This window comes from Anser brachyrhynchus (assembly GCF_964034855.1).
Source record: "Anser brachyrhynchus genome assembly, chromosome: 8".
NCBI lineage: Eukaryota > Metazoa > Chordata > Aves > Anseriformes > Anatidae > Anser > Anser brachyrhynchus.
Window position 1 is genome coordinate 19501332 of NC_137702.1, and position 25677 is coordinate 19527008.

General features: G+C 39.1%; 1 protein-coding gene across 3 annotated transcripts in view; it reads right to left on the reverse strand.

The window, feature by feature from the left end:
• Nucleotides 1–25677, reverse strand: part of BRINP3 (BMP/retinoic acid inducible neural specific 3) — a 245326-nt gene that overhangs the window by 207805 nt on the left and 11844 nt on the right. For all 3 annotated transcript variants that reach the window (XM_080602066.1, XM_080602067.1, XM_080602068.1), the window contains exon 2: nt 18978–19263. In XM_080602066.1, coding sequence (XP_080458192.1) covers nt 18978–19213 — 236 coding nt within the window. In that variant the 5' untranslated portion in view covers nt 19214–19263. The remainder of the gene's footprint in view (nt 1–18977; nt 19264–25677) is intronic.

Here is a 25677-nt window from a genome sequence, read left to right on the forward strand (position 1 = left end):
AAGGGACCTGGACAAGCTTGAGAATTGGGCCCATGTGAACCTAATGAGGTTCAACAAGTTCAAGTGCAAGGTGCTGCACCTGGGCTGGGGCAATCCCAGACATGACTACAAACTGGGCGAAGAAGTCATTGAGAGCAGCCCTGAAGAGAAGGACTTGGGGGTTGAAAAGCTTGACATGAGAAAGCAATGCTTGCTTGCAGCCCAGAAGACCAACTGCATCCTGGGCTGCATCAAAAAAGGAGTGGGCAGCAGGTCGAGGGATGTGGTTATCCCCCTCTGCTCTGCCCTTGTGAGGCCCCACTTGCAGTACTGTGCCTGGGTCTGGAGCACCAGCACAAGAAGGATGTGGGGCTGTTAGAACGGGTCCAGAGGAGGGCCACAAAGATGATCAAGTGGCTGGAGCACCTCTCCTACAGAGAATGGTTGAGATATCTGGGGCTGTTCAGCCTAAAGAAGAGAGGGCTCTGGCATGACCTCATTGCAACATTTCAGTACTTAAAGGGGACTTATAAAAAAGATGGAGAGTGACTCTTTGCTCAATCAGGTAATGACAGGACAAGGGGAAATGGCTTTAAACTAAAAGAGGGGAGATTTAGATTCAAGGTTAGGAGGAAATTCTTCACTCAGAGGGTGGTGAGGCAGTGGAACAGGTTGTGGATGCCCCATCCCTGGAAGTGCTCAAGGCCAGGTTAGATGAGTCCCTGAGCAACCTGATCTACTGGGTGGTATCCTTGACTATGGCAGGGGGGTTGGAACTAAATGATCTTTGAGGTCCGTTCCAACACAATCCAATCCATTCTATGATTCTTTGCTTCTATGATTCTTAAGGTCATAGAAAGATTTTTTCAAAATATGTAAACAGTATCATTTAATTCTCCTCATTTTTGAGCATGTTTTTATACCAGCAGTCTTACATGTTGTACTCCTTGGTTATCCTGTACAATAGCTGCTATAATATATACATTTACTTCAGTATAACACTAAATGTTAGATATGCTTGTAGACAAATGAATCTTGAAAGAAACTGTAGTCTTACCTAAGCTGACCTTCCATGCTATCACTTTCGCTAACACACACAATCAAAGGGCTGGCAGACACATATATGGATGGCTGAGTAGCAGTAGGAAGGCTGAGGAGGAGTTGGACAGCTGAATCCTGCACAGTCTGCAGGGGACCCACAGCCCATGGTCAAACAACCCAAAAAACTCCCTCACTGGCACTCACAGAAGGGAGAGAAGCCAGTATCACTGAAGTATGGAAAGTAGCAGCAAAAAGAACCAGCAGGAGGAAGAGTTTTCCCCAAAGCCTGAGGTGCCCTTACAGAACCGCTTCACCCCCTGCAGGCAGAAAAGTAAAGACCCACGGCAAGGGTGTAGAGCTGAGTAAGAGAGCTTGGTCTGCTCCCTGCATAACAACCAGTCCCACTAAGAAGAGGAAATGGGTGGTAGCAGTAGGAGACTCTCTTCTGAGAGGTACAGAGGCACCCATCTGCAGACCTGATCTACTCTTAAGGGAAGTGTGCTGATTACAGGGACTTGTATCAGGGATGTCACCAATAGGCTGCCAAGCCTTGTATAACCCAAGGACTATTATCCTCTGCTGCTGTTTCACATGGGCACCAATGATGCAGCCAGGAACAGTTTGAGGAGTGTCAGGAGGGATTATAGAGCCCTGGGAGCAGCAGTAAAAGAACGGAGGAGGGCAAGTAGTCTTTTCATCAGTCCTGCTGGTGAAAGGAAAAGGGGATTGAAAGGGCCAGTCAAGCCTGGCAAATCAACAGATGGTTGCAGGCCTGGTGCCACAGGCATGGGTTTGGCTACTTAGACTATGGGACTCACTTTGAGAAACCTGGTCTGATGGGGTCCAACTGTCAGAGAAGGGGAAGAGCATCTGCGGTCATAGGCTTGCCAAGCTGGTGAAGAGGGCTTTAAACTGGAGTTGCTGGGGAAGGGGAACCTCAATCCATCCCACTCCTCTCAGCTTGATGCCGGTATCAGTGACAGATGTCCAGATACCAGAGAAAGGTCACGGGTCAGCAGGAGAGCACCTGAAGGCAGCACAAAGGCATTCCAGCCACTGCAGCCAGTAAGCCAGCTTCATCAGCGGCCCAACTCCGATGTCTATATGCTAATGCAGTAGGATGGGGAATAAACAAGAGGAGTTAGAGATATATGCATGCCTGCAGGGCTATGACATCCTAGGTATTACGGAGACTTGGTGGGATGGCTCCCATGGCTGGAGTGTTGGAATGGAAGGATACAGGCTCTTTAGAAAGGACAGGCAAGGGAGGCGAGGAGGGGACATCGCCCTCAATGTCAATGAGCAGCTGGAGTGCATAAAGCTCTGCCTGGGAATGGGTGAGGAGCTGACAGAGAGCTGATGGGTCAGGATTAAACGTAAGGCAGGGACAGGGGACATTATGGTGAGGGAGTGCTACAGTCCTCCGGATCAAGAAGACCAAGCAGATGAGTTCCTCTATGGACAGACAGAAGCAGACTCACATTCACAAGCCCTGGATCTCATGGGGGACTTCAGCCATCCCAATATCTGTAGCAGGGACATCAATGCAGGGTCTTTCACGTTGCTCCATTATTGCTTTTCAGCATTGATTAAAAGGTGTTATCCACTTTAGTGAGAGGAAAATAATTTTCTGTTTTGTTGTTGTTGTCTGTGTGTTTTATTTTTTCTTAATTTGCTTGTGTGGGTTTTTTTTTTTTTTCATTACAACAGAAAAAAAAAAAAGCAACTGTGTTTAATTCTGGCATTTATGCTGTGAACCATCTTCCATCTTCCACTAAACATTTTGCTAAGAACCAACAGTTAGGTGAGATGCTCGGTAATATACCACGTGAAATTCTCAAGTGACAAGAAGTATATTGATTAATAGCAGTAGTAGAGAAGGAAAACTTTTTGTTATCTGATTGCCCAGATGGTGAAAGACACACAGCTTCTCACATTCGTTCTTGCATTGATCGTGGTAAGAACAAATAATTCAATTAACGTGGTATGGATGGACAGCACAGCACAGGGCTTGCTTAGGCAATCTAGGAGGTTCCTGGAATGCACTGATGACAACTTCCTTCTCCAAGCGATAGAGGAGCCAACAATGAGAGGCGCTATGCTGGACCTCATTCTCACCAACAACGAGGGGCTGGTGGGAAATGCAAAGCTCAAGGGCAGTCTTGGATTTAGTGACCATGAAATGGTGCAGTTTAGGATCCTGAGGGCAGCGAGGAGGGGGCACAGCAAGCTCACCACCCTGGACTTCAGGAGAGTAGACTTTGGCCTCTTCGGGGTTCTGCTTGGTGGAGTACCATGGGACAAAGCCCTGGAGGGAAGAGGGGCCCAAGAAATCTGGTTAATAGTCAAGGATCACCTCCTTCAAACTCAGGAGAGATGTATCCCAACAAAGAGGAAGCTGGGTAAAAATGCCAGGAGGTCTGCATGGAAGAACAAGGAGCTCCTGGCCAAACTCAAGCAGAAAAAGGAGGTCTACAGAGGGTGGAAGCAAGGACAGATAGCCTGAGAGGGATACAGAGAAATTGTCTGAGCAGCCAGGGATCAGGTTAGGGAAGCTAAAGCTATTAGAATAAATATTAGAGTAATATTAGAATAAATAAATAAAGCTATTAGAATTAAGTGCATCCAGGGACATCAAGGACAACAAGCAAAGCTTCTCTAGGTAGGTACATTGGTGATAAAAGGAAGGGCAGGGAAATTGTGGGCCCCTTCTGGAAGGAAACAGGAGACCTGGTTACCAGGGTTATGGAGAAGGTTGAGGTACTCAATGACTTTCTTGCCTCGGTCTTCACCGACAAGAGCTCTAGCCACACAGCCCAAGTCCCAGAAGACAAAGGCAGGGACTGGGGAGGATGAAGAACTGCCCACTGTGGAAGAAGATCAGGTTTGAGGCCACCTAAGGAACCTGGAGGTGCACAAGTCCATGGACCTGATGAGATGCAACTGCAGGTCCTGAGGTAACTGTCAGATGAAGTTGCTAAGGCACTCTCCACCGTAGCTGAGAAGTTGTGGCAGTGTGGTAGAGTTCCCACTGACTGGAAGAGGGGAAACATCACACCCGTTTTTAAAAAGGGAAAAAAGGAAGACACAGGGAACTACAGACCAGTCAGTCTCATCCCTGTACCCGGCAAGATCATGGAGCAGATCCTTCTGGAAACTAGGACACACGGAATATAAGGAGGTGGTTGGTAACAGCCAACATGGTTTCACTGAGGGTGGATTGTGCTTGATAAATCCGGTGGCCTTCTGCGATGGGGTTACAGCTTTGGAAGGGGATAGGGGAAGAGCAACTGACATCATCTACCTGGAACTGTGCAAACCATTTCATCCTGTCCCCCCTGATGTCTTTGTCTCTAAATTGGAGAGACATGGATTTGAGGGATGGAGCAGTTGGTGTGTAAGGAATTGGCTGGATGGTCGCGCTCAAAGAGTTGTAGTCATCGGCTCAATGTCCAGGTGGAGACCAGTAACAAGTGGCATTCCTCAGTGGTCAGGATTGGTACTAGCACTACCTAACTTGACACCAAGCTGTGCAGTGCGGTCAACACACTGGAGGGAAGGGATTGAAAGCAGCCCTGATGAGAAGGATCTGGGGATGTTGGTTGATGAAACGCTCGACATGAGCTGGCAATGTGCGCTTGAAGCCCAGAAAGCCAAATCTGTCCTGGGCTGCATCAAAAGAGGTGTGTCCAGCATATTGAGGGGGGTGGCTCTCACCCTCTACTCTGGTCTCATGAGTAGAGCAGAGACCTGGAGCACCAGATTCAGCTCTAGGTCCCCCAGCACAAGAAGTGATATGATTCTGTATGTCCCAGTAGCAACACCAGATGTTCTAGTAACAACCTTCTATAAGAAATCAATAAAATATAATCTGGATTTTACAGGTAATGTCCAAAACTTTAATAATAATAATAATAGTAATAATAATAACAATAACAATAATAAACTACCATTACCACACATATATCTCCTATGTTGTATATTAAGTATTCCTTATGCTGTTAGAAGTCTTAGTGCACCATAGGTCATGAGGCAATCTCTAGAGCAAAAATAATGAGCGAGCATTAAACCCATGTTCTATTTCTCTAGTTCAAATCAATGCTATCTGGAAAAAAAATAGTGAGAACTACGCATTCAAACAAATTAAGTTCTGACAGGGCTGAATGTGAGTGCAAAGGAGTAACCCTCTTATAAATGCCTTAACTGCAAGACACGCTCCAGTCAGAACCAGCCTTTACTGACAAAATATAAAGCCATAGGAAAACAAGCTGTGTTTGCCACTCACTATGGCACTCAGAAAACAGTGGATTACCTCTAATTACCCTGTGGTAATCTTCTCAAATCAAATCTCAAAGTAAAATACTTTCCTCCTGCTAAGTACTCAATAGTAGTGCTAGCAGGTAGTCACTCTAGTGGCCTTTCCAAGCCTAGATTTGTTACTATCATTTTCCTTTGTTTTCTGGCTTTAGGAGACACTACTTGCCAGACTAACACCTTCTGAAATTGTTGTTTTGCTAGCACATTTCAGGATGATGTCACATCCAAAAAGAGAAGAAAAGCATAAGCCTTTTTTTCACCAGAGATCGGAAATACAGATCTCACGAGGATAAAACGACCTCATGTCCAGTACAAACTGTTTTCAAGCAATACTATTCACTAAAAATCCATCTGATGATGTGTAAATAGACCTCTTTCTGTTCCCCACCACCACCTCTCTTATTCCCCCACCCTCTCTCTGAAAAGTTCTAGCTGAATTCATAGATACAGCTCTTTAGTTTACTTAACTGAAACTGACCTGTTCCTGATTTTTATTCCAATCACCATGACAGAAACAATACTTCAGAAAATAATGTGAATATTGATTCATGCATATTAACCATAAATGAGACCTTCCAAAGATTAAAACAGAATTAGAAACTGAAGTAACCTGACCTCATTTTTTTTCTGTATAGAAGCCTGAAAAATATCACTTCGTATTAGCATAAATCCCCAATGAAGACTGTTTTACTGCTGTCAACAATGATATACAATCTTGCAAAACCACACTTGATTTTGAAATCTCATCTTATGAGAAGATGAAGAGAAGAGAAGTGAAGTTACAGGTAGAAAATCTATGGCATATCAATTTCATATAAACAACTGAGAGGAGAAACAGAGTGAAATACATGTGATTGGTATGTACAAAATTTTGTCTCCCAGTAAACACAGAATACATATAGAGAGGCATGCTTTAAAAGTAGAAACGTAATTATTTTAGTTTCATTTGAATTTCCTAGTTCACAAATGTTTTAATCTTAAGTATTAATTGTCTTTAAATTCCAATAAATCACTGCAGTCACAATTCTTTTCTTTAGTTATTGATCTTCTGTTGATCTCATTGTCTTGGAAAACTAGCATCACACTAAAAGTATTTTTGAACGTTTTTTTGTTGTTTTTGCTTTTTTGTTTGTTTTGCTTTGGTTTAGTTGGTGGAGTTTTTGTTTATTTGTTTGTTTGTGGTTTTTTTTTAAGGCAGGGGGAGGGCTGTGGGAAATGTTTTCTCATAACAGAAAGGATGAATGTCAGGGGAAATAAGAAATTGCACTGCTGCAAACCTTGATGGTTTTGGTGCCATGGTCACTCATACCCAAATCACATAAAACCTTGATGTCACAACCAGGAAACAAGCACACACTTGCTTGTACTCATCTATGCCAAAGAGATGGCAGTAAAAATAGACAGAACCACTGCTCCTTTGGGCAAAATTCTACGTAAACAGAAGTATCTTCAGAGTCTACCATATGAGAAACAGTTTTACTGAAAGGAAAATTTCTGTATAACATGATTTGGTAGGATAATATTATACAGTAATATATAATTTCATAAACTTATTAAAATATCTTTCAGTCACTATTCAATTGCTGACACTAAAAAGATGTGTGTCTAAGATGGAAAGCAGTTCTTGAGGAAATTAGCAATGAAAGAGGTAACTGAACCTTTTAGGAGGCATATGAAAGAACTGATCAGGTTCTAGTTTTTATATATTATCCGTATGCTGCTAGTCACAAATTGGGCACACGGCTTAGGGACTAAGCTCAGCACAAACTTCTTTCAGATTCCTTTAAAATTAAGAATTATACATAACTGAAATGTTTTTCAAACCTAGATATATTGGCAGACCCTATTGGAGAGTTCATTTTCCAAATACGTGTGCATATTTAGAACTACAAGTGAAGTTACAGGTGGAAGATCTATGGCATATCAATTTCACATGAACAGTATCACACAAGGAATCTGTGGAAAACTGGGAGTTAAATCAAAAGCCTCTACAGCCATGTACATGCATATATATATTTCTGTACACACAAAGAAAAGCTATATCCTCTCAAGGCTAATTGACTGTATCCAGAATCACACACAAAATGGGGGGGGGGGGGGGGAGCATAGCCTCTGTACTAAATGCAAGCTTCATGTTAATCTGTTTCAGTTACAGATTCTCAGATGTATTTTACTGTAGCCATAGCTAACTTTAATGTACGTAACAATCTAGAGTTGACAAAGCATGGGAAAATGCAGCAAGAAGTGACAGAACACTTCTGACAGAGACATTTTCATTCAAGGATCTAGTGAGGAAAGGACAGTGTTATGGAGAACTTCTGAACTTCTGATTCATCAGGAAGAGCCCACGGTAAACTTCTTTAACATATGTTCAAAGATTCTTATTCAAACACCTGACTGTCAGAGAAACATATTTTTCTTCCTAATAAACAGTATTCTTCTCACTATTTGCTTGGATAAAATAGAAGAAATAAACTCATGCATTTTCACTTATTTGAATATGCATACACATGCCTGTATATGTGTGCATGTATATACATGTAGATGGATGTGTGTATTTACACATATGCATTCACTCTCACATCAATTTACTCTTTGACAGTGCTACTCATCATTAACTTGGGGGTTCTAGAAATTAGTAAATGAAAAAGCACCACAGACTTCCTCTTTTCCACTTGCTATAATTTGAATTTCACAGTATTCTATCAAAGACATCATTGGATATTTCATAAAATAAAAATAGCAATGAACAGTTGTTTATAACAAGAGACTTAACTACAGGTCCTTCAATTTTAAACACTTGAAATTATTACTCTGTTGTATATTTTTACAAATAAGTATGTGACATGTAAACAAAAGTCTTTTTTCTGTTTGTTAGTGTAGTTTATCAGATGGGTTATGCTGTCTATTATTTAGAATTTGGTTTTATTACTATAATTTATAGCTAGCGTTTTACATAAACAGCTAAAGACATGATTTAAATAAAACGCAGATGAAACTGGATAAAATTGTGTGGCCTCTGCTTAAAACTTAAATATAGCATATATATATAAGTAGGCAAAGCTGATATTGTATTTGAGTTCCTAGTAAAATATCCAATTCTACTACTAGCAGTCAGGGTATAGGTTAAAAACCCCTGTTTGTTAAACTTCAAGACCTGCAAGAATATAGTTCAGAATTAGTTCAATTCAATAAATACAAATATTTATTTTAAATGCATAAATTATATTTCAGATTCCACTGATCTTTCAGAATATTTGGTAGAATATTGCTTATGCTTTTGATTTTGAATTATGTTGCTCATATAAGTCAAAACCTGTATATGTCTTTTTCCCTTGAAAAATTAATATTCATTGCTTAAAGCCAGATGGTATCTCTTCAACACACATGAGACCTGCATACACAATATCTAAATTGCTAGTGGGCTTTGTGTGTGTAGTTTGCAGAACTCTCTCTATATACATTAAATTTTCTGATCAGTAAAAATGCCATCTCTTTTCAAACTGCATAATTAAAGTAGGAAATAAGTGTGTCAGAAGATGAATTGAGATATGCAGCCATTAATGACCTTAAGAACACTATTTTCCGTAACAGTCATATTGGTATTCTAGTGATAATCGAGCAACAAGACATTATTTTGAGGTATTGCTTTTCTTTGCCAGGGATTTGTTGGAAGGAATCTGGAGTTACACAACAAAATTTCACAACCAGCATAATGACAAGTAAAACCCATATAATCAATCAGAGCAAGAAAACAACTAAGATTTGAATTCTGAGATATCAACCATGACCTTAAGTCAATGACATCAGAAGAAAATGTCAAAAATTCCTAAGTAAGCACATTTGGTGCCAGTTGTTCTTCTGTATGGAAAATATACAACTACTTTTCTATAAAAAGAATCATACCTTCCACTTTATGCTACTGCCAATACAGAAAATGTTTCTGTGCTGTTCTGTTCTTTTGTCTGTATAAAAAATTACATGCCAGACATGCAGAGTTAAAATGAGGATAAATTCTAATAACAAACAAACATAAAAATACTGAAAACTTTAGCCATTCTGTTTGGAGAGTACTGCTGACCTAGCAGCAACAATGAAAAACAATAGTAAATGGGTTAAAATGAAAGTATAGATAAATTGTTTCGAGTAATAATAGAAAAGCCTTTAATTTCAGTAAATTTCAGTAAGCAAAATAAATATTGGTATTTTTTTTTTCTTTTTTTTTTTTATGGAAGTCATCAGCATTTGAAATGCTCTACATCTTGAATACCGGTAATAGTACTACCAGGGATATTCAAACAAAAATGAAAAGGAAAGGCAAATGGAAGAACAAAGTCCAATCTAACCAAAAATCATCAAAGAATTAATGATAATGACCTGATTTCATGCCCAAGATCTTAGCAGACCATCCTGCTAACTTGAGAATTAAGCTATTATTAGTATTAAACAGGTTTAATACTACCTGTTATTGTTTGGAACCATTAACTCACAGCTTCTATTATCTTAATTTTTTTAAGACAACTTAAATGATTTATGAACTTACTAGCTGAAATGATGATACACCACATCATCTAAATAAATGTTCTTTGTTCTAGGAAAACAAGTCAGTAGGGGGCTTAGTATAGTAATTATCTTTAAAATATTAGATTTTGAAAGTGGATATATTCTGGAAATGGATTATGGTAATGTTCACAAAAAATAAGATTCACTCTCCTCCTTTTCATTTGATTTTTCTTAGGATCTATGATTAATTACACCAAACAAATAAGAAGAAATGCAAAGATTGTCAAAACACAGACTCCTGCAGTGTATTACAAAATAAAACAAAAAAAAATACAGAAAGTAATGTTGGCATCAGTATTCTCTTTTGTTGCCAAGTTTAAACACCCTTGTATTCTTGTCAAACAAACTGACTCCTGAGAATCCTCCTTGTCTTGCTGGCTCAGCCAGCACCATTCCCCAGTATCTTATCCAGTGCTAGCACTTGTTTTGAAACCCAGTAATTTAATACTCAGCTAACAAAATGGAGTAGGATGTTAGGGAGGAGGCCTGATTCTGGTCATTGGCAAAACATCTTGAAGATATTTGAATGCTGTAGAATTGGGTTCTGATAAATTTCTTGTTTTTCTGAAAATCCTGTAAGATTCAGTAGGAAACCGGTATCTCTTACAAATATAGTGTTTCATCAGGGCGTGGTCATGCTCTTCCCTAGACCTGCAAAGACTGACTTAGAGCCAAAGTTGTAGAAAGTGTCAGCTTGATTTCTTATGTGTTCGTTCCTGAGTGAGAAGCTCTAGGCCATACGACTTCTCTACTGTGATGCCTCACATATACAACAGAGATGGAAAAGGAGGGACATTTTGGAAATCAGAACTCACTACTTCCTCTTGGTTCTTTCTGCATGCCCTCATGCTTGTCTCCCTCATGTCTCCTGGGCCCCAAGCATCCACAGGAGCTCAGATTCTTTTATCTTTGCTCTTGGAGATAATCTTACTTTGGGCAGACCTATTTCATAACTGGGATTGTGAAGACATACCTAAATGTGTCCAGTCCTTATCTCCTGCACCTCCTTTTTTCATCTGAGGGGTTCCTTAGTCTGCCAGTGCTTTTGTGGTAGTCATAGGACCATCACTGAAAGACTCCTCTGACTTTGTGAATGTCCATCTGATGTAATCTCTAACTCTTCGATATTACTGGTGAACCAAACTAGATTCCAGATTTAATTCATGTGAAAGTATTTTAAAAACTTTCCTGTGATGTAAATGTAGCTTCTCATTTTAAATTACGTTTCTTTTTTTTTCTTTCTACCTCATCACAGACATGTACCTTCCAGAGAATCCACTTGATAAATAGGTCAAGAAACTAATATAATTTTGATAATAGCAATTACTAGTTGTAAAGCACTGCTGGCTGATATATGTTTAGGCCCTAGAGGTAAGACAGAAATACTTTCCTATGAAAGGGAGCTTTGCATTTGAAACAAAGAGCTGGAAATCTAACGCTTTTGCAGAACACTGTCTAGATATTGCTAGACCTGGAAATACAGTCATTTAAAGCTTTTATCTTGCTCAAGTATGTACTTATACAAGTAGCTTCAGCAAAATCGATTGTTTAAATTTTGACAGGTCTTTGTTGTCCTCAACTACCTAGACTAATAGAGGCTGTTAAAGTATATTGCAATCAGAAACAAAACTTATTGATATTTTTCAGATCCATAGGTTCTTAAGAAATATTGTACAGTTATTTTATTTTTCAAATCCCTTTTTTTTCCTATAAGAAACCCCAATTGTTTAATTCTTCAGAAAATAAATTAATGTCTTTTTGTTCTGTGTAGCTATACAGCTTGCAGTAATGAGGCCACAGTGCTGGATTACAAACTACAGTGAAAATCTCTCACTTCACTATCCCAGAAATTTTCTTTAAGCTGTTCTTCTCTATTCCCAATCTATGAACCACCGTATTTAAAAAAAGGACTTTGTACATTCAGTAGATTAGGCCTTTGTAAACCTTCTGAGAATGAAGATACATCTGATTACTGTACCTTTTATCCACGAGGTTGAATGGAAAAATCTCTAAAGCAAGCTGACCAATTATGATGGAGGCTAGAACCAATTTACTGATACGGTGAACTACTGGAATAGGCAGATAGAACTCTTTCTGCTATTTATTTCCTACTGATATGGCAGTTGTGGAAGATAAATTTGTTTTCTTTTTCATACTTTTACAATCCTAGTTCTCAGCTGCCCTGCAGTGACACCGCATGCAATTCAATGCCCAAGGAAGCAAAGGCTCTGAAAAGTTGAAAGCAATGGCTGACCAGTTTGCTAAGCTACCCATTGAAAGCTACCTCACACTGTCACCTGATAAAGTCAAAGGTTTCTGACTACAGACTATTTCTTTACTCAACTTCTGCTGTACTAATTTGCCCCCCTCCTCCAAAAAAATAAAAATAGAAAAAAATCCTGTTCTGTTCCTCTGTAACTACCTTTCTCATCCATTGTGGGTTTTGCATGTTAAGAAAACTGAGGTGCACAGCTGAGACAAGTTCCTATCCAGTTTCCAAAGAAACAGTCTTATTTAAAAAAGACAATACCTCTGGTGCTTCCAGTATCAAATGAGCCCTTCCAAAAAATTATCCATGATAATGGCTTCTAGAGTATGATCAAATACATACATGAATTAACATCACCAAGAAATGCCACACCATTGTTTCCTTAGATTTTTTTTAAAGGGATGACAAAAGCCATCTCTTTTCAGTCCTCCATTTCACTAAACATTTGTATTGGAAGAAATTGTTGAAGATATTTACTAATTCCTCTCAATGTCCAAAAATTCCTAAATTATCAGTTGAAAGCAGCCTTGGGCAGAGCACAAGGAAATATCATTCCAGACTATAAAATGGGGAGAAAAGTGCAAATCAGGGCACGCTGTTGTGCACACACACAATTGAATCTGCCTTTTTTTTTTTTTTTACTAATGATGTATGTCGAAGGCATATATGTGTGAAGAAATTTGGTGATTTAATATCTTTATCGATGATCTGGATGAGGGGATCGAGTGCGCCCTCAGTAAGTTTGCAGACAACACCAAGTTAGGTGCGTGTGTCGATCTGCTCGAGGGCAGGAAGGCTCTGCAGGAGGATCTGGATAGGCTGGGCCCATGGGCCGAGGCCAGTTGTATGAGGTTCAACAAGGCCAAGTGCCGGGTCCTGCACCTGGGGCACAACAACCCCAAGCAGCGTTACAGGCTGGGAGATGAGTGGCTAGAAAGCTGCCTGGCAGAGAAGGACCTGGGAGTATTGGTTGATAGTTGGCTGAATATGAGCCAGCAGTGTGCTCAGGTGGCCAAGAAGGCCAACAGCATCCTGGCTTGTATAAGAAACAGTGTGGCCAGCAGGGCTAGGGAAGTGATTGTCCCCCTGTACTCAGCTCTGGTGAGGCCGCACCTCGAGTACTGTGTTCAGTTTTGGGCCCTTCACTACAAGAAGGACATCGAGGTGCTCAGGCGAGTCCAGAGAAGGGCAACAAAGCTGGTGAGGGGTCTGGAGAACAAGTCTTATGAGGAGCGGCTGAGGGAGCTGGGATTGTTCAGTCTGGAAAAGAGGAGGCTCAGGGGCGACCTTATCGCACTCTACAGGTACCTTAAAGGAGGCTGTAGAGAGGTGGGGGTTGGTCTATTCTCCCCCGTGCCTGGTGACAGGACGAGGGGGAGTGGGCTAAAGTTGCGCCAGGGGAGGTTTAGGTTGGATATTAGGAAGAGCTTCTTTACGGAAGGGGTCGTTAGGCATTGGAATAGGCTGCCCAGGGAAGTGGTTCAGTCACCATCCCTGGAGGTATTTAAAAGATGTTTAGATGTAGAGCTTAGTGATATGGTTTAGTGGAGGACTTGTTCATGTTAGGTCAGAGGTTGGACTATATGATCTTGGTGGTCTCTTCCAACCTAGATGATTCTGTGATTCTGTGATAGTTGTAGGCTAGAATATGTTGATGGGTGAGTAAAATTAAATTAACTTCAATGCTGGTCCCACTTAACTTCCCATACAAGTGATAAACCATACTAATGAGTGTTCAAATAGTCTTCAGTCTTTTTCACTTTACCCTATAGGTTCAACTCCCAAAGTATTCAGAACATATGAGAGGAAACCAATATGCCTTAATACAAAATGAACTTGAGTTTGAAAGCATTACTTTGTAATCATTTTGAGTTGTTCATGAACACAAGCCTTTTTAAAACAACTTCTGAGTGAACACTTCTCAAACCACATAAACATCATTTTGCACAGAGCTACTCAGTACTTTAAGAGACAATTTCTTCTCCCTTTGCAGAATACTGCTGAATAGTATTTTACACTTGTTAGGAACACTTACCTCTATACTTACTAAAACATAGTCCACTATCATAATCAACATCTTATAACTTTTCCCCCCGATTCCTAGGATTTTAAGGTTTTACAAAGTAATTTCTCCCAGAACAATTTTATTCTGAAGATTAGAAACCTTTTTTAAATAGCCAGCCTGGACTTACTGTAGCCAGTTTATATCAATTTGGCTTTGTGACAGCTTTTTGTTGAAATAGTTCATATCACTGTATGCTATGTATATTTTCAGTAATTGTATCCTCTTCCAGCTCTCTCTCTTTTTTTTCTTTTTTTTTTTCCAAATGTTCCAAACTTTTCAGACTTGAAAGAAAAAGCTAGGCTTTTCTTTTCCCTGATTTTTCAAATATGTTTCAGATTTTAAATCATTTTACTTGAACAAAACTAAACAATATCCCTGAGGAAATTTCCTCAGGACCTTATTCGATAGCATAAATACTTCCATATGTTTGTAGAAATTACCTTTTCTGATACGATATATATTTTTTGCATAATTTCACAATCACTCTTTCCATCCTGGTAACATCTTTTCTTGTTTTATTTGTATTTAAATTCCTTTGTCCATGTAGCTGATTTACATAAGCAGCACATGATTCCTATTGTGTATTAAATAAATTATAAAATCAGGTTCCCTTGCTGAAATACTTGCTGTTATTAACAACACAAGCCACCTTCCATAAAATAGACACAGCATTCCCACCAATTTAGCAGTTTTCAGCAGGCAAGCAGGTGCTTCCCTGACATTTCTCTTCATAGATTACTGGCAATAAATGCCATCAGAAACTGCAACAATTAAATTTCCTGCAGAAGGATATTTCGTATGTAAAAGTATAGAAATATTACTCCACCACAGATTCACCATAAATAGTCCACCTTCCCCAACTTATAACAACATTGGTGACATCAGTTGCAATTATTTAGTGTTCTGCAAAACCTGGTTTAAAACATTGTATATTGGTTTAAAACATGTATATTTTGTTTCTTCCATCTTTATCCTGTAACACTGAAAGTTCTTTGAGGAGCTAAGCATTCTACAGGATCAGCTTGTTTGCCTGTGGACATAACTGACCTTTAGTATATAGATTAAAATATGGGTGAGAGTAGATTTTTCTACTGCTACTCTCCCATAATTTATGCATCAGTTGTTTTTCTCAAATGGTTGTTTTATGTACAGAAAGCTAGATAAGGCAAAGTGTAATTTTATTTCTTTGTGTTTCATATGCTTAAATTAAGACCTCCCATAAGAAATTGGGCTCAGTTAATAGGTACATTTTCTCAGTACCAACCTTTGACATTATCTTCACAATTTATAACAAATTCATGGTAAAACAGAAGGAAAACAGAAATGCTAGCATAGAGTCCATATATTGATATATTTTCTTAAGTGTTTTAGTTTTGAAGCTGGACTCCATCTATTTTAACTGCAAGCAGATTATACAATGTAAGAAGTGAAAAAAAAAAAAAGAAAAAAAAATTGCCAAACATTTTGGAAAGTAATTACTATATCCATGTAGGTGAAACCGAACTTTAAAAATAGTCTGTCTCCTGCCATACAAATGACAGTACTGGTGTGGCAGGTATGGACTCTCAGGGATGAAGAGAAGAGAAAAGGGAAAGGAGGCCCTCCTGTCATCACTGTTTGGAGTGGCACCTTTTTTTCTTGGCCATATGATTCAGATAAGTCAATACAGGCCTGTGTTCTCCTCTCTTTCTTCTCCTTCCTTACCTCTACATTTTAATCAGGACAGTGTCCCTGTGGGATCATTTTCATCAGGTAAAAGATAGGTGAGGCAATGAACAGACCAATTAGATCAAGATACTTTAGCCTGAGAAAGCTTATAGACAAGCAACAGGAATTAAATTTACGGTGTGTGGTTTGTAACAAGGTCACCATGTTCTGCACTACTTGCTAATGGGACCATATTTTATAAGGGAACTTTGCAGTTAGGTTTGTACTGGGAGAACTAAATTTAAAAAAAAATAATAATAATAATAATAAAGGCAGTTTTCTATTTATTTTGGTAGCTTGTGCCTCTTTCCAGCTCATTTGTTGAAGAGAATAAGCAGAGGATAGGAATAAATACAAATGACACTCTCTTTGGGTTTGCGTAAATTAAAGTCAATTAAAACCTATGCAGAAATATTACAGATATGATTACAGATCTAGAAAACCTAACAATGCTTCTGTAATGATGGCTCAGAAGAGAAAAAATCTTAAGGACCTGATTGAAAGAGCTGAAATGAAATACTATTCCATCTTTCATGTTTTTAGCAAGATAATTTTTGTACAGTGTTGACTAATACAGAATAATAGGAATGAAATATGCTATCTCAGTCTCTGCATTATTCGCTTTACATTATTGGTCCTGACAGCTAGCTTTTAAAATGCAATAAATATAGGACAAAGCTGTTCTGTTTAGACAAGCCACTTCATAAAGCATATTTCCAAATCACACTTTCTTTACAAAATGTGTTTAATTTCTCTATAATATGGCAAAAGAGCCCACTACAAAATTGACCTGCAACAGAGTGCCCTCTACTGCATGCATTTAGGAAAGAAAAATAAAGCAAGTTCCTTAAAAATAAAAGCTTTACATACTGAGACCAGCAGATTTGTTACAGGGCACTGGACTTTGAAATAAAGAACGGCATATGCATGTAGGCATATATCACTCTTTCCTTCTAAAGAAATGTATACCACTAGGGAATAATAATTTGAAGTAGGTATACAATTTGCACAGACGGTTTCGTTGTTTTAAATGTAATCAGTAGGTGTTGTTCCATGCCAAAATGGTCTGTGTTTATAGGCTAGAGGATTATTAGAGAAGTTAACAATTTGTCCTGCGTTGCACCACACTGTCACCGCTTTCTCTGCTTCTGGGAAGGATCTATAACAATAAGTCTCTCTGCTTATAGATTTGTTCTTTCAGACCTTATTCTCTCATGTTTTCTCATTTCTTCCCTTCTTTCCATTTGCCATTGACTCACGACCATTAAACTGAACTCTCTTTTTCATTCCATGTCCTTGATAAACCTATTAGGTGTTACTGAGTTAAACCTCTTGCGAATGATTAAGAAGGTATTTCGCCAGTGTTGCCTTAAAAGACTGAAAACTGACAGGTTACAAATATATAATGAAAGTGATTCTATAGCCAGGCACAAATTCTCAAGCAGATCTATACTTTTGAAATCTTACCCAGTTTTTTCCCTTTTTTCCTCAGCCTGACTTGGGCCAGTCTACTGCTGAGATTTCTGTTGGAACAAACACTTTAATATCTTTATTGATGATTTGAATGAGGGAATTGAGTGCACCCTCAGTAAGTTTGCAGATGACACCAAGTTGAGGGGAAGTGTTGATCTGCCGGAGGGTAGGAAGGCCCTGCAGAGGGACCTGGACAGGATGGGTCGATGGGCAGAGGCCAATGGGATGAGGTTCAACATGGCTAAGTTCCAGGTCCTGCACTTCGGCCACAAAAACCCTATGCAGTGCTACAGGCCTGGGGGAAGAGTGGCTGGAAAGCTGTGCAGAGGAAAAGGATCTGGGGGTGATGGTCAATGCTCACCTGAATATGAGCCAGCAGTGTGCTCAGGTGGCCAAGAAGGCCAACGCCATCCTGGCTTGGATCAGGAATAGTGCAGCCAGCAGGGCCAGGGAGGTGATCGTCCCCCTGTACTCTGCTCTGGTGAGGCCGCACCTCGAGTACTGCGTTCAGCTTTGGGGCCCTCACTACAAGAAGGACATCGAGGCCCTGGAGCGTATCCAGAGAAGGGCTACAAAGCTGGTGAAGGGCCTGGAACACAAGTCCTGTGAGGATTGGCTGAGGGAACTGGGGTTGTTTAGTCTGGAGAAGAGAAGACTCAGGGAAGACCTTATTCATCTCTGCAACTACCTGAAAGGAAGGTGTGGGGAGCTGGGGGTTGGCCTCTTCTTGCATATAACCAGTGATAGAACTAGAGGGAATGGCCTCAAGTTGCACCAGGGGAGGTTTAGGTTGGAAATGAGGAGACATTTCCTCTCAGAAAGAGCACTCAGGAGTTGGAACGGGTTGCCCAGGGAGGTGGTGGAGTCACCGTCCCTGGGGGTGTTTAAGGAAAGGTTGGACGTGGTGCTTAGGGACTTGGTTTAGTGAGTGATATTGGTGGTAGGGTGACAGTTGGACCAAATAATCTTTGAGGTCTTTTCCAACCTTAATGATTCTATGAACTTCCATTAAAATTAACAGGGACTCTTAGACCTCAGTCCCTCAGGGATAAGAAAGCTACTTCTCTAAACACGTGAATAAACTAATGTAAAGTCTTTTGAGTTACTTTTGAAATGCCCTTATTTGTACAGTGAAGCCTATGCTTTGCCAGCAGTATCTTTGAAGCCACAATTTCATTTGTAAAGTATCAGTTTACGTCTCGATGAGCAGCACTGAAAGCAATTAAACTGGATCTTTCTTCATGAACAAGGGTGTCCCATAGTAACCCCAGAAAAGGTGATTGAATACCTTAGGACATTTTTGAGTACGTCACTAGGCTGTCAGACTAGAGATAGGTAGTAAACAATGCTTTCAAAAGCAATATTATCAATTAGCAAAATTTCTTTAAACAGAATAGAAACAATACAAGCAAGCATTTCCACAGCGTGCAGTGCATATATGGACTTGCATATATGAATTTTGTGTCTACGGACATGTAAAACTTTCATTTAAGGAAACCCTTGTTGATAATTTACAGCTTCTAAGGATGATATCTCTGTAATTGCTTTCCCTTTGCTTCATACCTGTAAATCTTGTATCTTGTGCTAAATCCCTGTCGACTTCTGTCCACAAAATCTGTGTATTCCTGTGAGCGATGGAAGGGTCCCTTATCAGAGAGGAGCCAGTCGAAGGGGCTTGTGGCATGCTGATCCGAAACAGCAGCAACCGCTAAAACCCAGCAATGAAGACTCAGTGCTATCCACTCCCATAGAGCCATCAGAGAGAACAATTCAGCACCAGCACTGCATCGCCATATCATGCTTCCACTGGGGACTTAGAGCCTTCATTCTCTTAGCTTTCCCTCAACACCTAGACAAAATACACAGTCAATTAGATAAGCACACACTAGGCATCCCTTGGAAGTAGAAACAAGTTTCCTTTCTTTCAGCTTAAAGAGATAGTGGCCTCTACTTTATTACATTTTACATTAGCATAAACCCCACTAGGCTAGTTAACAGTGGAGTGTTTCAATACTTCAAATGCTGTGAAACTAATGTCTTCATTAACATCATCAGTGATAATATTCACTGTCGAAGGGAAATCTTAACAAATTTTCAGGGGAGGGATTGTTGCTTTTTCTTTTTTTTTTCCCAAATAATGCTGATCAATAATGAAAAATACACAACACAAGAATTATTGCCTGTTAGCATCAGTACAAAAGCATTCAAAAATGTCTATAAATAAGGTCTCAGTTCATCTACTGGACAGAACACAGGTGAGATCCAGAAGACACAGCCTGCTTTCTTTTTTTTTTTTTTTTTTGCCCTTGGAAAAGTCACTTAATGGCTTGCCTTCACTACAAACTTAGTTAATAGAATCGAGTTATTCTGTTCAAACTAGCATAACTGGTCAAAGAGTGACTATGCCGTTCAATAGTTCTGGAGCCACAGAGAGTGATGAGTTCAATGAACTATTCAGGCTCCAGGTGCCATAGTTTTAAGTATCCCTAACAGCAGCACTTGACTGGCAGTCCAATTCACTCCAATTGAATAGATCAACCTAGAAACACTATTTAAACTGAGCCTAAAGAATTGTTTGGGAGTCCAGTTAAAAATCAAGAATTAGTCATAGCATCTATTTACGAATTCAGTGAAGACAAGCCAGTTTCTTTCTATACCTCAGTCCCATAACTGTGAACTGAAATAATGATTTGGTATCCTGTTCAGATTTTGTGAAAAGAGCATGAAGTTCTCAGAAATACTGAAATATATAGAAACATTCAGTTCTAATTTTCAGTATTAGGTAAAACTGCACAGAATTAATCAAAATATGTTAATGTGAGGGCCTTCATATTTCTAGTTGATGAAACAATGTGAATACGTTCATGAAAAACAATTTTTAATTCACAGTCAAATAAAACAGCACTTATTATGACACTTTTACATTATACTTGCTATGATTTTTTTTTTTTTTTAACTTGGCAGGAACATTTTCTTTTCCATCAGTAATTTAATTTGCAAGTGTATCCCAAACGAAGGATGCTTCCAATACAACCATACTGCAACTACACAGTCTTTACCGTTCAGTCATTATAATGGAAATTATGTAGCTGAATAAATACACTCTTCTCATGTTTTCTAGACATTAATATTCTAAAGAGTGTTCAGTATAAGTTATAAGCATATCTGCTGCAAGATGTTAACTGCCTCCAGAAAAGATCAGAAGTTCATATGAATCAACAGGAATTTGCAGCCTGAGAATGGAATAATTGTCTATACAACCAGAGAAGGTTTATTGTCTTCTTAGGCATAAATATAACATGATTTGGACCTATCGTGCAACCATTAAATGTGTAAGTAATCTCACTGAAAATAAGACTAGTCATCTATTTCATGCTGAGCACTTGCCAAAGCACTGAGTTGAAATCATGGTTGTTTATGATCACAAAACACAGATTGCATTAATTTTATACATCTTTTTGAAATGAGATTCCAGGACGTTGCAGCAAAGAACTCTCAAATTTTTATTTATATTTTCAAGCAATCATTCACATGCAATCATTTACAAGCAATCATTTACAAGCAATCATCAGATCTGTGTATAATATATGAAGTTTTAGTCTTATCCCTAGATCAGTGTTTTTTTCTTTTGCAGATTGAAGTTCATGTATGTGAGGTTACACTGCTGTGTAAACTTCATGACATTGATGAACAAGCATTCATAGATCTGAAGCAAAACAGGAAATCAATTGTTTACTCTCCTGGCCCATAAAAGTCATTATAATTATTCAGGTGCCATTTCCAGGTAAGAATTATCTCAGTATGAATGAAGTTAGTCATTTCCAGACAGGCCAGATGAGTTTTTGCATCACAAGAGTTAAAATGCACAAATACTACTCTCCCTCTCCTTCCCACCAATATATTACTATAATCAGGAAGAAATATATTGCACAGCAAACTCACCCCCCTCCCTCATCGTCTTAATAGACTATGAAGATCCTGGGCATAATTTCTTTACATTATGTGAGGTTATAAAGGGCATGATGATAATTTTAATTTTTACATCTAATGCTGTTATAAAATTGCAAGCTAAGACATAATTTCCTGTGATTCTTAAATTATATTTTCTATTGGAAATATATATATATAATGGATTAAATTAAGAGATAGGAGTTTACTCTTTTGGGTACTTACTAACACCGAAGTGTTTCAGAGCATTAAACTGCAACGATGGCTAACTGAACCCCTTTTGTATTTAAAATGTTAATAGTAAGACTAGAAAATGAATTGCTTTGTATATGTATCATCTTCCTACATCCAGACCAAATACACACTTGGAGAGGGATAGGGAAGTGCCTTGCTCTATACTATCCTTAATGTTACACCTCAGGACATGTCATAAATGTACCACTGGCAAAAAATCTTTAGAGAAACTGTGTAGTTACAGGGAAAAACAACTTTAGAGGACTGTGTAGTTGTAGAAGAAAATAACCTCTTGGTTTTAAAAATATGAAAATATTTTGCAAAAACGTGTAAATATACAGCTAGTCTTTAGGGAGTGTAAAACAATGTGTACATTTCTGATACTTATCTACTTCTATATACTGTCCAGTCACTGCAGAAACAATCTGTATATCATTAATTCCCAAAACATCCTTGAGAGGTAAACTTTTACCTCAGTTTAACAAATACGGAACTGAAGCATGAAAAGACCAAGAATTTTGTAAGCTGGCAAAAATATTTAAATATGTATTTCCTATTAAAAGACAATTTAGAAAATCCCAGCCTAAGGAATTTTCCTAAGGTTACACTGTGAAAAATATCTCAATGTTTTAAATACTCAAATTCTCTAATAAAGTCAAATACACTACAAACAATTTTCAAAGACTGCTATAGGCATGTGGAACATACAAAGGTTGTAGTTAGAACAGCCAGCACAGAACTCCAGGGAGGAACAATCTGAATTAAATTTGTGGTAGAGCACCTGCTGTTTTCAGGGTGGGATGTGAGAACTGAAAAATAAATGAACACCTGTTAAGTAACTGAGGTGGTGTATTTTAAAGGAGAGAAGACACTCTGTAAAGAAGACACTTCAAACAAAACTGGCTTATCAACATGCTGCCTCTTTAAAGTGCTAACTTAGAGGATAATTATCAGGTATAGGTGCACAGCAAAATTACATTCTGCTATCCCCAGGGTTTCACCCAGCTACCACTTGCAAATGCTAATAAGTCTTCAGCCTTTCCTCTTCTAAATTCCGAGGTTACATTGAGTTCAAGAAGCATAATGGGCTAAATTCTTCTTTAGAAATCTGTTGGAAATCTATTGTCCTCACTGGCGTTAATGCAGAATGAATTTGACTCATGGAATGAGTCATGAATTTGACTTCTGGAAATGCTATAGCAAAGCCTTAGCTTTCATGAAAATGTAAAGGGTGCTGTAGACTGGTAAAATCTGTGCATTTGTATCAGCTGAAAATATAGTACTGGCAAGTGCAAAACAAACATGACCACTGGGACAAATTTCATCAAGCTTCAGCTTTGAGCAAGACAACAAGTCTGTAATCTTTTTGTTATGTACTTCATGATAAAATCCAGCAAATTTGTCTTTTTTTTCAGGGAAATATTTTTTTAAATATTAAAAATTATATATAGTTGCACAGTGGTGATTTATAAACCCACTAAGCTACTGTACCTAAAATAATATAAAATTGAAGTGTTTACTTCATTTTTGAGTTGAGGCCTCTTGTGTAAAGAACATTAATTGATAAATCATGCATACCAAGATATATAGAATAATATGGGGCAAACCAGATGCGTGGACAGCAATGTCCAAAAAAAAAAAAAGGAAGTCAGGAAGTTTAAAATCTTCCTAAAATGGAAGTGTGGTATAAACTGCATAAAGCTCACTGTTTTGTTTTGTTTTGTTTTCTTTGTTTTTGTAAGAGATAAGAATTGTGTATAAAACAGATGTGCTAAAAGTAGAGATATATTTCCTAAGTACATCGCTGTCAACTGGGTCATCAGTGGAGTAACTATGTATAGCTAATAAGGAGTGAGTAAAGTTGACAGTAGCTATCATCAGTGGCTTTTGGGGGCCATGTTTTAACCTGCAGTTCTCAAGGATCATTATAAAATAACTCTACACTAAATGGACAATTTTGATAATATGGGACGGGGGGTGTTGTTTGTTTATTTTGTTGTCGTTTGTTTGTTTTTACAATATTTCACTTTACTTCGCAAGCCTGAGAGATGCAGAATTCAGAAAACAATACTTAATTTTCTTTGAACAAACCAAAATAATAACTAAGTACATTTCACTTTAAAAATAACAACAAATCTCTGAGTCTCAGAGATTCCTCTTATTTGCTATAACACTCTAGATTCACCACTTTATGTCCCTGTGCTTCCACTTCCTCATCTGAAATGTGAGGATGAGAGATGATCATGTTGTCCCCAACTTTTGGCATGTCAACAATGTTAAATGAATGAGACCTGGAGATGAACCTGTTCTCAAAATTCTCATACAGTCCAGTATAAATGAAACAGTCATGAAGCTGATGATGTGCCATGGAAGAAAAGAGCAGTAAGAACTGGAATCAATATGGGCTAAAGAGAAGGAGGGAAAAAGAGAGAGCTAAAGTGCATGTCTCTTGTGCTGTGCTCTACTCTCAGCCATCACATGGATTTTGTTCTTCAAACAGACATATTTAAATCCATAGAATAAAATCTCCCAAGCTAAACTTTCTGAATAGCAAAAGGACACATGAACCACTAAAAGGCTGACACAGTAACAACTAAGGCAGGATGTAAGTTTGGAAGTACAAGATACAACAGAACAGAGTCTGGGAAACTGAAGGATGCCTGCCACCTGCCACACATGAGCTTCAAGATATAGCTGGTGCCATTATGCAAGAAGTACATATTTGTCAACAGATGATTTTCAGTAAGGGGATTTGAATCAGCTTGTTCTCTGTTGTTCTTCAATGAAGACTCAAAAGCAGATATATTGGCATATCTGAAAGGAGAAAATAATTCTATACCTAACAACTTTAGGTGAATTTTATATTTCCAGGCTTAAAAATAAGTGGGATCCTCATATCAGGTCCTGCTGTTTGCTTTGACTACATGCACCCTGTTAACAACTCATTTTCTTTGCTCAAACAGAGCTTCATCCACTGCTGTATTTCATCTTTCTTCTCTCTTCTGTATGTGACACGGACTAGACCCCAGTAACTATGTCCCCAAAAGCTGAAACAAAGAACAAATGGGACATCTGGCCCCCCTTTCCCCCCTCCTTTTTTTTTTTTGGGGGGGGGGGGGGGCGGAAAGGGTGTTGTGGGGGGGAATCTACCAAAAACCCTGCCATGTAAGCCCAATACAAATCCCACTATTTGTTCTTTACCCCTGCCATCCTGACTTCTGTAGCCATCATCAGCTGTGTTTGGAAAACATTTTGATTGTCAAGGGTTGCATGGTTTCAGCTAAAACCAACGAAAAGTGCCTTGGTGTTTGCTCTATATGAGAAGGATTTCACCCCTGCAAATGTCTGTGAGTCTTTAATTGGATGTGCTTTTTATTATATCTCTGTACAGCTAGTGCCAGTCTCTTTAGTCCTTGAAGTAGTACACATTAGCTGTCAGGTATGCTGAGGTAATTGTTTTAATGCCTGATATTTCTAGCAGACCTCATTTTACATTTGCTGTCCAGATCATGATGTCTAAATTCCCTCAGGTGCTTTTTCAATCTGTTAATCTAAGTTCATCCTTCTGTGCAAACTAGTCTTTACATGTTTTAGCTGACAAAAGAGGCCAACATCCCCAAACTGCAATTTCAAGTTTTCTACCTTAACGAGAGAGTCTGCTCCTCTCATGAGCATGCTGTGGAGAAGTTAGCTGTCAGGGCCCTGAGGGCATGAATGGGCCTCAGTGGCCCTGACTGGCTTCACCTGGGGCCTCCACCAACCTCTTGGGATTCCTGGGCCTTCAGTCCCTGCCTGGGTGATGCTGGTTTGCCTGCTCCTGCCCTGGTCCCTGCAACATTACTTGGGCTCCCAACTGGACCTCGGAACTAGCTGCACCCATCTGTGCCTGACAGTCATCAGGCCACTGACAGATCCCTGTGACCATCAGCCCCGCACCGCTCTCCAGCACGGCCATGGGGCCATGCCACCACTGCGGCCTGCATCTGCCTGGGTTGTGGCTTGGCTTCTTGCTTAGATGCAGACTCTGGCTCTTTAGCCTTTTTTCTGTGGTCACAAACCAGGAGGAGCAGCTCTTCTCTAC